Source organism: Lucilia sericata, unplaced genomic scaffold (genome assembly GCF_015586225.1).
Source record: "Lucilia sericata isolate MDLA Ls3-8-SP2 unplaced genomic scaffold, ASM1558622v1 Contig000578F_arrow, whole genome shotgun sequence".
Lineage (NCBI taxonomy): Eukaryota > Metazoa > Arthropoda > Insecta > Diptera > Calliphoridae > Lucilia > Lucilia sericata.
The window spans coordinates 42427-57771 of NW_023994585.1; the positions used below are offsets into that span (position 1 = coordinate 42427).

Genomic DNA, 15345 nt, shown 5'->3' on the forward strand with positions numbered 1-15345 from the left:
CTTCCTTGGGAAGTCTCTTTTCGTATAGAAAAGATCTTCCTTGGGAAGACTCTTTTCGTATAGAAAAGATCTTCCTTGGGAAGACTCTTTTCGTATAGAAAAGATCTTCCTTGGGAAGACTCTCTTCGTATAGAAAAGATCTTCCTTGGAAAGACTCTTTTCGTATAGAAAAGATCTTCCTTGGGAAGACTCTTTTCGTATAGAAAAGATCTTCATTAGAAGACTCTTTTGATATAGAAAAGATTTTCATTAGAAGACTCTTTTGATATAGAAAAGATCTTGCTTTGGAAGACTCTTTTCGTATAGAAAATATCTTGCTTTGGATGAGTCTTTTCGTATAGAAAAGATCTTGCTTTGGAAGGCTCCTTTCGTATAGAAAAAATCTTCCTTTGGTAGACTCTTCTCCCATAGAAAATAACTTCTTATGGAAGAATCTTTTCGATTAGAAAGGAGCTTTTTAAGGAAGACTATTTCGTATGAAAAACGTCTTTCTAAGGAAGTTCTTCTCTGTATGAAAAGGATCTTCACTGGGTCTTCTATTAGGGGGTGGAAAACTCATTTAGTATTGAAAAGTTCTTACGAAGACATATTATATCTCTCCCAAAAATAATCTTCTCTATACGAAAAGAGTCCGTTGGAAAGATTTCAGCAATTTTACTAAAATATAATTTAACTTCCATCCCTGACATCACACTCTACGAAACTGTCAACTTACAACTATTTTCAATTACTTGCACTCTCTTCTATGTACATTTTGCTGCAACAGAAACAACAACAAAAACTTTAATTCAAGAGTATTAAAAACTTATATTCAATTACTGGCATTTTTTTTTTCGTAAGTTTTGCAATGACTGCAGTATTCTGCACTTTTTTTTGTACTTTAACTACTTAATTAGTCATCAGAAACAATGATACAATTTGTGTGTAAGATATAGAGGAAGACAGGCTAAATAGTTATCTGTATTCGATAAATAATCAGTATTTTAGGAAAAAAATCGTTTTTTTTTTGAGAGTGGTTTTAACTTTATTTAAATAGAATTAGAACTTTTTTGAGTAAAAAAATAATTTTAATTTTCTTTTTCTTATTTTGCAGTTAACTACTAATTAAAATAGAAAAAAATGGCCCAACCACAATTGTTGCAAATTAAATTGTCCAGATTCGATGCTCAACCCTGGGGCTTTCGTCTACAAGGTGGCACTGATTTCGCTGCTCCACTTCTTGTACAAAAGGTAAGTTTTTTCTAATAAAAATTTTAATTAAAATTCTTTATAAAATAATGCTGAAAAGGAGTAACTTATTGAAGGTAAGAACAACAAAAGTTGCTTTGTAATAGCAACAAAAATTTATCTTTATTGAAGATAAGAACAACAAAAGTTGATTTGTAGTAGCAACAAAAATTTCTCTTTATTGCTCTGCTTTATGAATTAAAATTGTCTTGCGATTGCAATAAAATTTTTATTACAATAGCAGCAATATTTTTATGCTTACCACTAGCAACTAAAGTTGCTTTCTGGCAGCAACAAAAAAATCATTGAAAGTGGGAAAAATGTAGTATTTTACTAAATTAGCTTCCATTCCACTTTAGAGGTTAATTTATTTCACAGCCATACAGCTGTGTAAATAAAATCTTTCAAGTTAAAAAAAAAAACTGAAAATAAAAGTTTTACACAAAAACAATGGAAAATTCAATAATCATTTCATTTTCAATGAGAATTGGATGGAGTATTTAAGTCACAAAGTTTACAATGAAACTGAATTTGTTTATTTTGTATATTAAGTAATGTATACTGAAGTAAATAACATGACATGTTTATTTAACATTTAAAAGTAGAAATGTTAACGAAAAAGTAAAGAAAATTATTTGTAAAAATAAAAGAAGAATCATAAGTACCAAAGACTTAAGTATCTTTCGGGTTAAAAAATACTTCCTCTCTCTCTCTCTGTCATCGAATGGTCTTGAGAAAAAAGACACTTTTAGAATAGAAAAGAAACTCAACATAAACTCTTCTAATGGTAGTCTATTTTCGTAAAGTAATATAAAGTTTCTATATGAGAGATTCCTCCCATATAGGAACGGTTACGCCTGACATACTCCTTTCCCCAGAATACTCCTTTCACATTGGCTCTTTTCGTATAGAAAAGGTTTTCCCATGAGAGACTCTTTTTGGTATAGAAAAGGTCTTCCCATGAGAGACTCTTTTCTTGGAGAAAAGATTTTTCAATAAAAGACACTTTTCGTATAGAAAAGGGGATCCTCTGAGAGACTCTTCTCGTACAGAAAAATCTTTCCATGAGGGATTCTTTTCATATAGAAAAGGTCTTCACATGAGAGACTCCTTTAGTACAGCAAAGGCCTTCCCATAAGAGACTCCTTTCGTATAGAAAAGGTCTTCCCTTAGAAAACACTTTTCGTATAGAAAAGGTGTTCCTCTGAGAGACTCTCTTCGTATAATAAGGGTCTTCCTAGTACAGAAAAGGTATTCCAATAAGAGACTCCTTTCGTAAAGAAAGGGTCTTCCCATGAGGAAATCCTTTCATATACAAAAGGTTTGTTCATGAGAGACTAATTGCGTATAGAAAAGGTCTTCCCATTGTAGACTTTTTTCGTATAGAGAAGGTCTTCCTACGAAGGACTCTCTTCGTATATTAAGGTCTACTTTGAGAGACTCTTTTCATATAGAAAAAGGATTCCCATGGAAGACTCAGCTTCCCATGGAATACTTTTTAATATAGAAAAGGTGTTCCCATGAAAGACTCTTTTCTTATAAAAAGGTTTTCCCATGGAAGACCCTAATTATATAGAAATAGTCTTCCCATGAAAAACTTTTTTTATATAGAAAAAGTCTTACCATGAAAGACTCTTTTTATATAGAAAAAGTCTTCCCATGAAGGACTCTTTTTAAATAGAAAAAGTCTTCTCATGGAACACTCTTCGTATATAGAAAAAGTCTTTCCATTGAAGACTCTTTGTATATAGAAAAAGTTTTTCCATTGAAGACTCTTTTTGTATAGTAAAGGTCTTCCCATCGAAGACTCTTTCGTATAGAGAAGGACTTCCCATGGAAGACTCTTCTCATGAAAGACTCTTTTTATATAGAAAAAGTCTTCCCATGGAAGACTCTTTTTATATGGAAAAAGTCTTCCCATGGAAGACTCTTTTAATATAGAAAATGTCTCAACATGGAAGACTCGTTTTAAATAGTAAAAGTCTTCCCATGCACGTCTATTGTTATGTAGAAAAAGACCGCCCATGGGAAAGTCTTTTCATATAGAAAAGGTATTTCCATGGAATACACTTTTCATATACTAATGGTCGTCATGTCGAAGACTCTTTTAGTACAGTAAAGGTCCCATGGAGACACTTTTTGTGTAGAATACGTCTTTCTATGGAAGACTCTTTTCGTATGGAAGGGTGATACTTTCCATGGAAGACAACTTTCATATAGAAAGGGTCTTTCTATGGGAAGTCTCTTTTAGTTTAGAAAAGGTCTTCCAATAGGAAATATATTTTCCCATTTCTATAGGGTACCATTTACTCTTGTATATTCTTTAATTTGTTGCAAACAGCAAGAGCAACTAAACTTTTCTCTATAACTTTAAACAACATATAGAGTGTTCATAGCTGCTGGTAAACAAATTGCCAGCAACTGTTTAAACTCTAGTATCTAGAAATAACATACAAGTGTGTATATTTACAAAAAAAAAGAAAAACTAAATATGTCCATTATTTAAATATGAATTTATAATTAAACAAACAGAAACAACAATAATAAAGATGATAATAAAGTTAAAGTTTCTAAAGTTAAAACAGCTGTTGCTCTAGCTGAAGATGATAATGATGTTGGTGGGTTCTTCAAAAATAAATAAAGAAAACAACACCATGAGGGTAGAAGTGAAAGATTTTTTTCAAGGTTTTATTTTATATAAAAAAAAGCAAACGCAACAAAAAAAAGCTTAACAAATGTAAAACCTACTTGTTAAGGCGGCAAGAAGATGGACGGACGGACGGACATACAAACAGACATAATATGGCTGTCAAGCATAAAGATAGACAGACAGTCAACTTCTCAAACTAGCTGCAAGTCTGATAAAATAAAAAAAGAAGTACAACCTACTACAATACCCTCGTTGAAATTTTACATGGTTCACTGATGAATCAGCAAATTCTTGCTGCTGCTGCCACTTTTACACACTCTTTTAAATCAAAGAAATAAATAAAATTAATAATAATAATATAATTTTTCTGTTTACTCTGCACATATTTAGTTTTGTTTGATTTGTTTTTTTCTTATTATTCAAATATTTTTCATAATAATATTATGGTCAAAGTTACAAACTTTCAGTAGTTTTTAGTTTTTGCGCGGTGGTGTGTCAGAGAGATGGTCAAGTCAATTTGTGTGATTTTTTTTTTCAATTTTCGCTGGGAAGTGGGTTATAAATTTCTATACACATATATATGTTTTGTTTTTTAGTGAATCATATAAATAAATTTAAATAGAATTTGTTTATGACTAAATGATTTTAAAGTAGTTGCTTTAAATATATTCATACACATACATATTTATTTATGTATATGAATATCCAAATGAAATTTAAAAACAAAAAATGCTTGCAAATTTTATGGAAAAAATCACGTTTTTTTATATAGTATTTGATAGCTTAGGTAAATAAACATAGTTTATGGACTATTAAATATTTTGTTTATAAATAAATTTGTTTATTATTGATTGCTGAAATCTAAAGCTGCTTAAAGTTTGTAAGAGCAAGTTAGTCATAACTAGAGAGGGTTCTAAATATAAAAAGATTCTCTAAGTTATAGTTGTGATTTGAACTTGGCTGAAAAAATCCTTTTAATTTAATGTCAAACTTTAAAGCTCCTTTTATAAGCTATCATGGCTATTTGATTTTCCTCTTTTTTTTTTCCTCTCTTTTAAAGTTTCGTTTATAAAGCTTTCATTTGCACATATTTTTCATGGATATTGATTTCCCTTAGAATTTCATGGTAAGCTTTAAAGCTCATTTTAAAAGCTATCATAAAGTTTTCTAAACTGGAGTTTTTGGAACTTTAATTTAGTTTCATTAAAAGCTTTTACTTAGGAAAAGACTTTTAAAACATTCTTTCGAAAGGTTTGTTTGAAAAAGTTTTTATGTACACATACAAAACTTTACTTTTAGATTCATGAAAAGCTTATTTTATAAACTCTCATGGTTTTTGATTTTGACTTTTTATAATTTAATGAAAACTTTGTAGCTCATTTTAAAAGCTATCATTGCTTGTGATTGATTTACCTTAGAAAAAAGCATTTTAAAGTATCGATTATAAAGCATTCATTCCTATAAATGGGATATTCTAAAGCTTTTTTTGAAATAAGTTTTTATTTACACATACAGGATTATGGAAAGGTTTCCTAAAGTTTTATGGTAAGCTTTGAAACCCATTTTTTAAATTCCCTAGGGCTTTTAATTGATTTTCCGTAGTATTTCATTGAAGCTTTTTTCATAAAGTCTAACAGCTTTTGATAGATTTTTCTTAGAAAAAGACTTTTAAAGTATATGTATATTATAAAGCTTTCTGTCTAAAGAGGATATTTGCTTGCCATTTATAATAAAGCTTTTATTTATATAAAGCTTTGTTTCTAAAGAATATATTTTAAAGCTTCTATTTACACATACAGGACTAGGGGAGTTTTCTTTTAAGTTTCATGGTAAGCTTTGAAGCTCATTTTTTAAATTCTAAAGGACCTTAATTGATTTTCCTTAGAATTTCGTGGTAAGCTTTAAAGCGTATTTCATAAACTCAAGTTTATCCTTATAAAAAGACTTAAATTATGGGTTATAAAGCTTTACTTATAAAGAGGATATTTTAAAGCTTTTTGTTAAAAATTTTTGTATTCACACACTAATATTTTTTTTAGACTCATAGAAAGATTTGAAACTTATTTTTTAAGATTTTATGGAAAACACTGAAGCTCATTTTAAAAGCTCTAATAGCTTTTGATTGATTTTCTTTAGCAGAAGGCCTTTAAAGTATAGATTATAAAACTTTCTTTCGAAAGAAGATATTTTGAACCATTGTATGAAAAAGCTTTTTACACATATAGGATTATAGGAATTTTTTATTAAGGTGAAAAGCTTTAAAGCTTATTTCATAAACTCTCGTAGTTTTTTTTTTCCTCAGAAAAAGCCTCTTCCTTAGAAGAAGCACTACCTTTTCTTTTAGACTCATAGAAAGATATGAAATTTATTTTATGATTTACTTTTCTTATAATCTTAAGCTCATTTTATAAGCTCTAATGGCTTTTAATTGATTTACCTTAGAAGACGCCCTTTAAAGTATAGATTATAAAGCTTTCTTTCTAAACAATATAAAGAATATATGAAAAAGCTTTTTACACAAACAGGCTTATAGGAATTTTTCATTAAGTTAGAAAGCTTTAAAGCTCTAATCATAAACTGTCATAGTTTTTTTTTCCTCAGAAGCCTTTCAAAGTATTGGTTATAAAGCTTTCTTTCAAAACGTGATATTTTAAAGCTTTTTATGAAAAAGCTTAAATACTAGATAATGAAAAATTTCCTTTAAGTTTCATTGTAACCTGCGAAGTTCATGTTTTAAATTCTCATGGCTTTTAATTGATTTTTCTTGGAATGTTTTGTATTTTCCTAAGAAAAAGCTTTTTAAAGTATTAGCTATATATATTTTTAAACTTTTCTCATACGTTAGTTCAATTTAACAAAAATCTAAAAAATCTTTATTTAAATCTCTCTAAATTAAAACTAACTTTTATATTAAAACCCAAATCTTTTTTTTTTTTTTTTTTTTTTGCCACAATTATCTGCCATAAATCTAAGACTTAAAAAGTTTGAATCCATTTCTTTTTTTTTCAACTATTTCAACACCTTGCTGTAAGTTTAATCTCTATACATAGGAAAAACTTTAACACATCTTAGTTATTCATTTATATTTTTTCTCTATTCAACTAAGTTTTACACTTATGTATAATGTTTTAGTTCAACTTCATCCTTTTTTTTTCGAAAAATTCTTGCTGCTGCAGACATAAGCAAAAATTTTATATATTAGATAATTTTTGTGGCAACATACAGACATATTTCTATGTTAAAACTAATTTTTTAACATACAGACAACATATTTAAAAATCTTAAGGATAATATATTAAACAAACATGCAACACCGACACATACAGACACACACAAAATTATAACCAGCATTTACATACAGACAGTTTTACATTTGCAAATTATTTGCTTGAATACTCAACATATTTATTTTATTTCAGTTTTTTTTTTCTTTTTTGTTAACACAAAAAGTTTAAATAAAATAAAAAGTGAACAACTAGCAAATGTAATGTAAATGTGTTGTTAATGTTTATTTATGTAAAAGTTTAATACTCATCCTTTGTCTGCTGTTTGTTGTTATAGTATTCAGTTTTTTTTATTAAATCCCCCAGCAGACTCCCACTTATAAATACAGAAATGCTGCTTTTCTGTATTTTCTTTAGTAGTTAAGAAGGGGGGTTGTAAAAACAAAATACACCAAGTCAATATTGTAAATCTTGCAACAACAACAGCCTGTTTCCATTCAACAATTTCAACCTCTACCCACAAATCTACGTCTTAGTAACATGCATCTAGAAAAAACAAATACAACAACGTTAAAACAGACTTATAGAAAATACAACAAACCATAATGCCAAGAAGCTTAAGGCTTAAGCTATAAAAATCATATATACTTCATATGGATATCAGTGATCGTCATATAGAGAATATGCCGTAATTTTAATAATATCAAAAATGTATATTATAAACAGCTTTTTAAAATGCTTTAAAGCTCTTGGTTTCATTTGGTATTATTACCAACAACTTTCAAAAAGGAATCGGTAGACAACACCGAACAATTTAAGATTTTCTGAACCATCTAGCAAAAGTTTAAATCAAATGTTTAAAAACATGTAAAAGCTTTAAAGAGCTTTGTTACCAGATCACAAATTTATATCGATCTTGTAGATTTTTTATTATACCCTTCACCGCTATTGTAGGAATGGTATTATGCGTTTGTGCTGATGTTTGTAACACCCTAAAATATTGGTCCATCTTAAAGTATACCAATCTGCTCAGAATTACTTTCTGAGTCGATTTAGCTATGCCCGTCCGTCCTGTCTGTGTGTCCATGTAAACCTTGTGCGCACTCTAAAGGTCGCAATTTTCAAGATTATTAGATGAAATTCTCATACAACTCTTCTTCTGAACCAAGGTCGAAGCCTATTGAAAATCGTTAAAATCAGTCCATTATTACGTTTAGACCCCATACAACCGAACCCCCCGAATAAGGCTTTTGAGCTCATAACTTAGACAAAACATAGTTTTATATGATACTGCAGATTTTCGAAATGATCGTTCCACATTTGACCCTATACCCCACACTAAGTCCCCTTCAGAAAATGACTTGATGGTCAAAATTCACTTATAAACACTAATATCACGATGATATTCTGCATAAATAACTGATATAGGCGTACATCCCTCTACCAACATATATAAGGATAGGACCTTATTAACCCCCTGCCCCCCTATAACCCCTCTTTTAGAAAATCCCCTTTTTGTCAAAAAATTTTTAAAATATTTTTGAATTAAGGTAAAAATTAAAATTTGTAACATAATGACTGGTGTAGGGTATTATATGGCTATGTCCGACTGTAAATTCTAACCTTTATCGAACGACTTCCCTCCGAGTATATTATTAGGCAAAAAACCTACCTAGTTCCTTTCTTCGAATGACCTGTCATCACTCAGATGCGGTAATTCCATATTGCTCGATCATAAAATCTTTCCCCTCACGTCTAAAGACGCGCCTTAACGGCAACGTTAGGAAGAGGCTCTGGGTACATCACAGTAGCCCATATTATACGCCAACTGGAATACTGTGCGTAGAAAGCTGATGGGGATTTTTGGCGAGATCTCAATGAGAACCCAAGTTCCCCCATGAGTAAGATGATTTTGACGGGTCCCGTGTTAATGCTTGACCTACCTCGGCATAATCGGGCAGAATCGAAATTTTCTGGACTTAAATAGCTCTGGGTACATCACAGTAGCCTATATTCCACGTCAACTGGAATACAGCGCGTAGAAAGCTAATGGGGATTTTTGGCGATCTCTCCAAGAGAACCCAAGTGCCCAATCAGTACGACGATACTGGCTAGTACCGTGATCTGGTTTTTTATGCCCATTACATTACTAATACATGACCTACCTCGGCATAATCGAAATTTTCTGGACTTAACTGGCTCTGGGTACACCACCATATTCCACGCCAACTGGCAAGATCTCAAAGAGAACCCAAGTCCCCCAGCAGTACGACGATGCTGGCTGGTGCCATGATCGGGTTTTTCTTACGTCCATTACATTACTAATACATGACCTACCTCGTCATAATCGGGCAGAATCGTAATTTATTGGACCTAAATGTGACATGGCTATACAGCAGGTCCGATTGACATGGGAGTAGCCAAGGAGTATTCTAGTTCATATTTGAATAAATTGCCCTACAATTTCTCCAGAAGAGATCTCTAAGTGGGGCACGTTCGATATAAGAATCTTTTAAAAGAAGTGCCTTTGCAAAACTTTTTATATTTCCCAAAAAAGCTCTGGTAAATCTTGAAAAGACATGCTTGCGTTTGCTATTTATCACTCATAATTTCCAAGTTATAGAAATTTTTGTACATATCGGTCGAAGTTTTCTACAGATTTACCAATATTTTTTTAATGGACAAGAAATGTTTAATCACACACAAAAAGTATTTTATCTATAGTTTATAAATATTTCAACTATGGCCCACATGATTTAAAAATCCAATGCTGGGATTACAAAACAGAAAGCAGTGGACCCTATTGACAAAATTTAAAAAATAACAATTGAGGTATTCCCTTCGATCTTTTGATATGTTTTTTAAAGATAAATCATATGAAATTTGGGTATAGAGTTCCTTAGAGATCAGTCCATAACACTATTGCCGTTTCGACGCTTGCTGCTTTTCATTCGTTTAATTCGCATTTAAATTAGCAACCTAGCAAACACGAAAGTTTGAGTACATATTGAGTAAACTACTTCATAAATTTCAAAAGTTTGTAATGTCTTGAAATATTCTGAAGCGATCTTGAAAGTCTATCTGCATGTCTATTTAAAACACAATAGAATCCGAATTGAGAGTGCTAGAAGACTAAAAATGTATACCACCAATCCCTATTGATAAGGTTAATTTAGTAATGAAAATGGGTAATATCGGAATCCAATACAAATTCAGTAGAGCTCGGTCCATAATTAAACCAAGACCGGTTAAGGCCATATTCTGACATTCAACAAGATGTTTATATTAATATGGAAGTAGTTCTCAATGAAAGATATGGAACATCGCAGCACCAACAAGTGAGTTTTTGCCTGAAGTTTTAAATATAATCAGAATGTTTGCTGGGTTATACTACTGTCTTAAATGGCTATGCGTAATTTGGCTGCTGGTTTTTGTTGTTATTATGTAGCTATTTCCCCCTCTTTTTTTTTTTTGTTATTACATACATATTAGTTGTTGAATGAACAATAAATGATCTTTTTACATGCAACTTATAATGGGATTTATATGTTTTGTGTCATTGTTTGTGGATATATTTATTATTGTTTTTTTTTTAAATTTTGTTGTTGTTCTTATAATATTAAGTGTCTGTGTGAAGAAGTTGAAGACATATTGAAATTTTTTTCTGTTATAAAATTTAATTAAAATAAATATTTAATTAGAATTTAAACCTACACTACTTCGAAAAGGGAGTATTATGAGTTCGGGTTGACTTTTGATGCAAAACCCAGAAGAATTTTGAATTATCTATAAAAGTAATAAACAAACTATAGGTTGCATTTTGACTCCATGATAAACCCAATTAAAAATGGTCAAAGTTGGTCACATAACCTCTTCGCAAATAGGTTTGTTAATGGTGCCAATTACCTTTTAAATGGTGAAAATCTGAACACATTCAATTGTAGTCCTTCTTTAAAGCTCAATTCAGAACCTCTTACACTTTTTTCTGAAATTCATTCAAAAATCTTTAAAAGAAATTCTTATTTTAATATAATTAGAAGATTATAAAAATTTTAAACTAATTTATTAATTTAAGAAATATTTCATCTCCTCTATAACAATTTCTCAGTTTTCTCTTAATAAAATGACAAACTGCCTTTGGCGGCTAATTAAATTTAAGCCATTGAAATTTTTGTTCTTTAACAGCAAATGTAAAAAAAAAAGTAAAATTCAAAAGCTTTTCCTTTTTATTAACTTTTGCAATTTTTTATTATGTTCCATTTTCTTTTTTTGAAAGCTGTGTGTTTATACTTCATAATAATGCCATCTTAGAGAATCATATTTATAGGAAAAGGAAACAAAATCAACAATACCAGTCAAACTAGCGAAAAGAACGAAAAATATGGCTAACAAAGAGTTGTGAAAGAAAAGAGAGTGAAGAATTAAAAAACAAACAACAAATTCTTCGTTGACCTTAGTCATTCTTTCTACAGTTTCTCTCATTAAGCTTAATTTTTTCTTAGTATGAGTATTCCTTTTCTGAAATGTGAGGCAACCCTGTAGTCTAGGGCGTCTTTCCTCATTAATTATACATACTTAAGAAATCAGTTAGATCTTCATACTTGAATAGGTCACAAGCAGACTTCACATTAATTAGACGAATAACTTTGCGGAAATATCTCTGACAGTTAAAATCATTATTTTCTTAAGCAGAATACCAATAAAATGGATTCTATTAAGCACTTAGAGACAATAAAGTGAAGATTGACTTCTTGCTAGATTACCTGGGAACGATAAGGTAACCATTGAGTGAGAAAAAGAGTAATTGATTCAAAAGAGCTACATTATATAATTCCTTAAGAAACTGCTGGGTAATATTATTTTTTTATATTTACTTAAGCCGACCAGGCCAAAGTCCCCAGACACACTAGACCCAGTTGTTCCATTTTTGTTTCTTTCATACTTAATACACAAATATACATTCAAGTAATGAAATGAAAATTGTATAGATGTATTTAAGTGTATGTGTTTGGTAGCCAAAGTAAAGCTTTATTAAGGTTGCAAATAATAAAATAGAAAGAAAAATAATTTTTATAACAAATTTTTTTATTTATTTGTTTATTTTTCAAGTTCGTTACCAACGTTTCTTTGAATTGTCCAGCCCAAGCCCAATGTCTGCATGTGTATTTATCTGGTTGCTAAGGTCCACAGAACTTTGTCTATGGCAGTAGCCAAGAAAAAAAAAAAAAAAAAAAAAAAAAAACAGTAATGAAGCCAAGCCCTCTATACAAATAATTTCTTCACAAAAATAAGCTACTCATCCGCTTAAATAGGATTAATTTATGATTTTTTTCACTCTCCTTTACTTTGCTCATTTCAGTTTGTCGTTTTCAGTTATTTTATTTTCATCTTTATTATTTTTTCAACATTATTTATATTTTGTCTACCGAACATGTTTTATTCGTAGATTATAATAAAATTGAGAGTGGTATGGGTTGGCCAAAAATAAATGACGGTTACATAGATACATGTATAGATACGATATACATACATACACATATGTATATACATAGTTATAAGAGGTGTATAAACAAAGGCGGCAATCTCCATGTTTGTAATTTTCTAAATAAATAAGAATAATTTCCGAACACATTAGAACAGAACTAAAACTAGAACAGAACTAGAACAGAACTAGAACAGTACTAAAACAGTACTAGAACAGAACTAGAACAGAACTAGAACAGAACTAGAAGAGAACTAGAACAGAACTAGAACAGAACTAAAACAGAACTAGAACAGAACTAGAACAGAACTAGAACAGAACTAAAACAGAACTAGAACAGAACTAGAACAGAACTAGAACAGAACTAGAACAGAACTAGTACAGAACTAGAACAGAACTAAAACAGAACTAAAACAGAACTAGAACAGAACTAGAACAGAACTAAAATAGAACTAGAACAGAACTAGAACAGAACTAGAACAGAACTAGAACAGAACTAGAACAGAACTAGAACAGAACTAGAACAGAACTAGAACAGAACTAGAACAGAACTAGAGCAGAACTAGAACAGAACTAGAACAGAACTAGAACAGAACTAGAACAGAACTAGAACAGAACTAGAACAGAACTAGAACAGAACTAGAACAGAACTAGAACAGAACTAGAACAGAACTAGAACAGAACTAGAACAGAACTAGAACAGAACTAGAACAGAACTAGAACAGAACTAGAACAGAACTAGAACAGAACTAGAACTGAACTAGAACAGAACTAGAACATAACTAGAACAGAACTAAAACAGAACTAGAACAGAACTAGAACAGAACTAGAACAGAACTAGAACAGAACTAGAACAGAACTAGAACAGAACTAGAACAGAACTAGAACTAGAACAGAACTAGAACAGAACTAGAACAGAACTAGAACAGAACTAGAACAGAACTAGAACAGAACTGGAACAGAACTAGAACAGAACTAGAACAGAACTAGAACTAGAACAGAACTAGAACAGAACTAGAACAGAACTACAACAGAACTAGAACAGAACTAGAACAGAACTAGAACAGAACTAGAACAGAACTAGAACAGAACTAGAACAGAACTAGAACAGAACTAGAACAGAACTAGAACAGAACTAGAACAGAACTAGAACAGAACTAGAACAGAACTAGAACAGAACTAGAACAGAACTAGAACAGAACTAGAACAGAACTAGAACAGAACTAGAACAGAACTAGAACAGAACTAGAACAGAACTAGAACAGAACTAGAACAGAACTAGAACAGAACTAGAACAGAACTAGAACAGAACTAGAACTAAATTAGAACAGAACTAGAAGTGTACTCTAACATAACCATTCGATCCACTAAAACATCCCTTTTAGAACTGAACTGTAACAGAACTAGAAATAAACCCCTTTCGATCCCCACAAAAAGGACCCTTTCAAATTTTCACAATTATTTAAAGTCAACCAGCACATGAGTAAAATAAATCTTTCTCCAATTACTGCTGTCTAAGTTCGTTTTTTTTCACATATCATTCTGGTTATTAGCGCAATTTTACATTCAGACATTTGTAAATGTAAAGGATTTTTATATATTTCAGCATCCATTTAAATGAACCCAACAAACACAACATTAAGTAAATTTTAATACAACATTTTTCGGTAAAGTTAAAAAATTCTCAAAATTTACTCAAGCCTACTAACAGGCGTTCTTCTTTTGAGTTAGACACTTGATGTTTAGTTGACAATTAAGGTTGCGAAACTGGGAATAAAAAATCATTTATGAGTTAAAAATTATTACCAAACTTTAAATATTTATAAAGTAGTTAAAATTTTAAAAATTCCCCAACTTATGTTAAGTATGCAGCGTTTGCTGGGCTGACGCATATCCTTGTTAGCCTCTTAATGTTTGTTGATATGTGGGTTGGGTTTTTTCCCTATATTTGACTCACTTTTTGTGCTTCTTCCGTTTAGTACTCTATTTGTTTTTTGTTGATTTTCGGCACTATTTATTTGTCTGCGGTAACATTTTTCATTATCAGTAGCTTTAGCTCTACAGTTTACATTTGTTAGTAATTTAGCAAAAAGGACATTTGGTGATTTGTTTGCATTTTGCTATATATTTTTTGTTGTCTTTTTTGTATAAACACATGGATTTAAGTTAAATAAGTTGTGTGGCAGTTTGCATGTGTGTTGAAAGAGAAATAAAGAAAAAAATGATAAATAAATATACTTACCACACATGAATGAAAAAGGACTAAATTGGCAAACATCGTGCATATAAAACTCTTTGAGCTGTTAAGTTTGTAAAATAAAGTCTTTAATTTATTTAAATTTTTTCCAAAATCTCATAAAACATATAACCTTGTTCTTTTTGTAAGACATTTCATGCTGTTAACAGGCCCTTTATTTCATTAAAATATTTTACACAAAAATTTATTACTCATTAGTTCTTAATGACCTTCCATAAATATTACAAAATCATTAACAAAAGATACCAAATGAAAAAAAAAACTAAAATAGAAATCACTAAACACCTTCTGGTTTTTACAAGTAATTAACCCATGTTGTAAAGGTAACAATTTGCCACCACACAAACACACACCCAGACAAACAGACGGACAGACCAACAGTCGAAAAGACAGACACACTCCACTCTCACACATCCTCTAGAAAACATTGCAACACTTAAGAAACCATTAAAACCATAAACAAACAATATAACTTGAAAAAAATCTTAATCTTTGGAGGTTTCCA

The 15345-nt window shown here is 30.6% G+C and overlaps 1 protein-coding gene across 35 annotated transcripts in view; it reads left to right on the forward strand.

The window, feature by feature from the left end:
- LOC119606397 (PDZ and LIM domain protein Zasp) overlaps positions 1-15345 on the forward strand; it is a 180099-nt gene that overhangs the window by 17401 nt on the left and 147353 nt on the right. For 18 of the 35 annotated variants that reach the window (XM_037959869.1, XM_037959891.1, XM_037959877.1 and 15 more), the window contains exon 1: positions 1088-1230. In XM_037959869.1, the coding sequence (XP_037815797.1) occupies positions 1120-1230 (111 nt within the window). In that variant the 5' untranslated portion in view covers positions 1088-1119. Of the gene's footprint in view, positions 1-1087; positions 1231-15345 lie in introns of those variants that run through there. The other 17 variants (XM_037959893.1, XM_037959896.1, XM_037959875.1 and 14 more) reach the window with 2 other exon arrangements.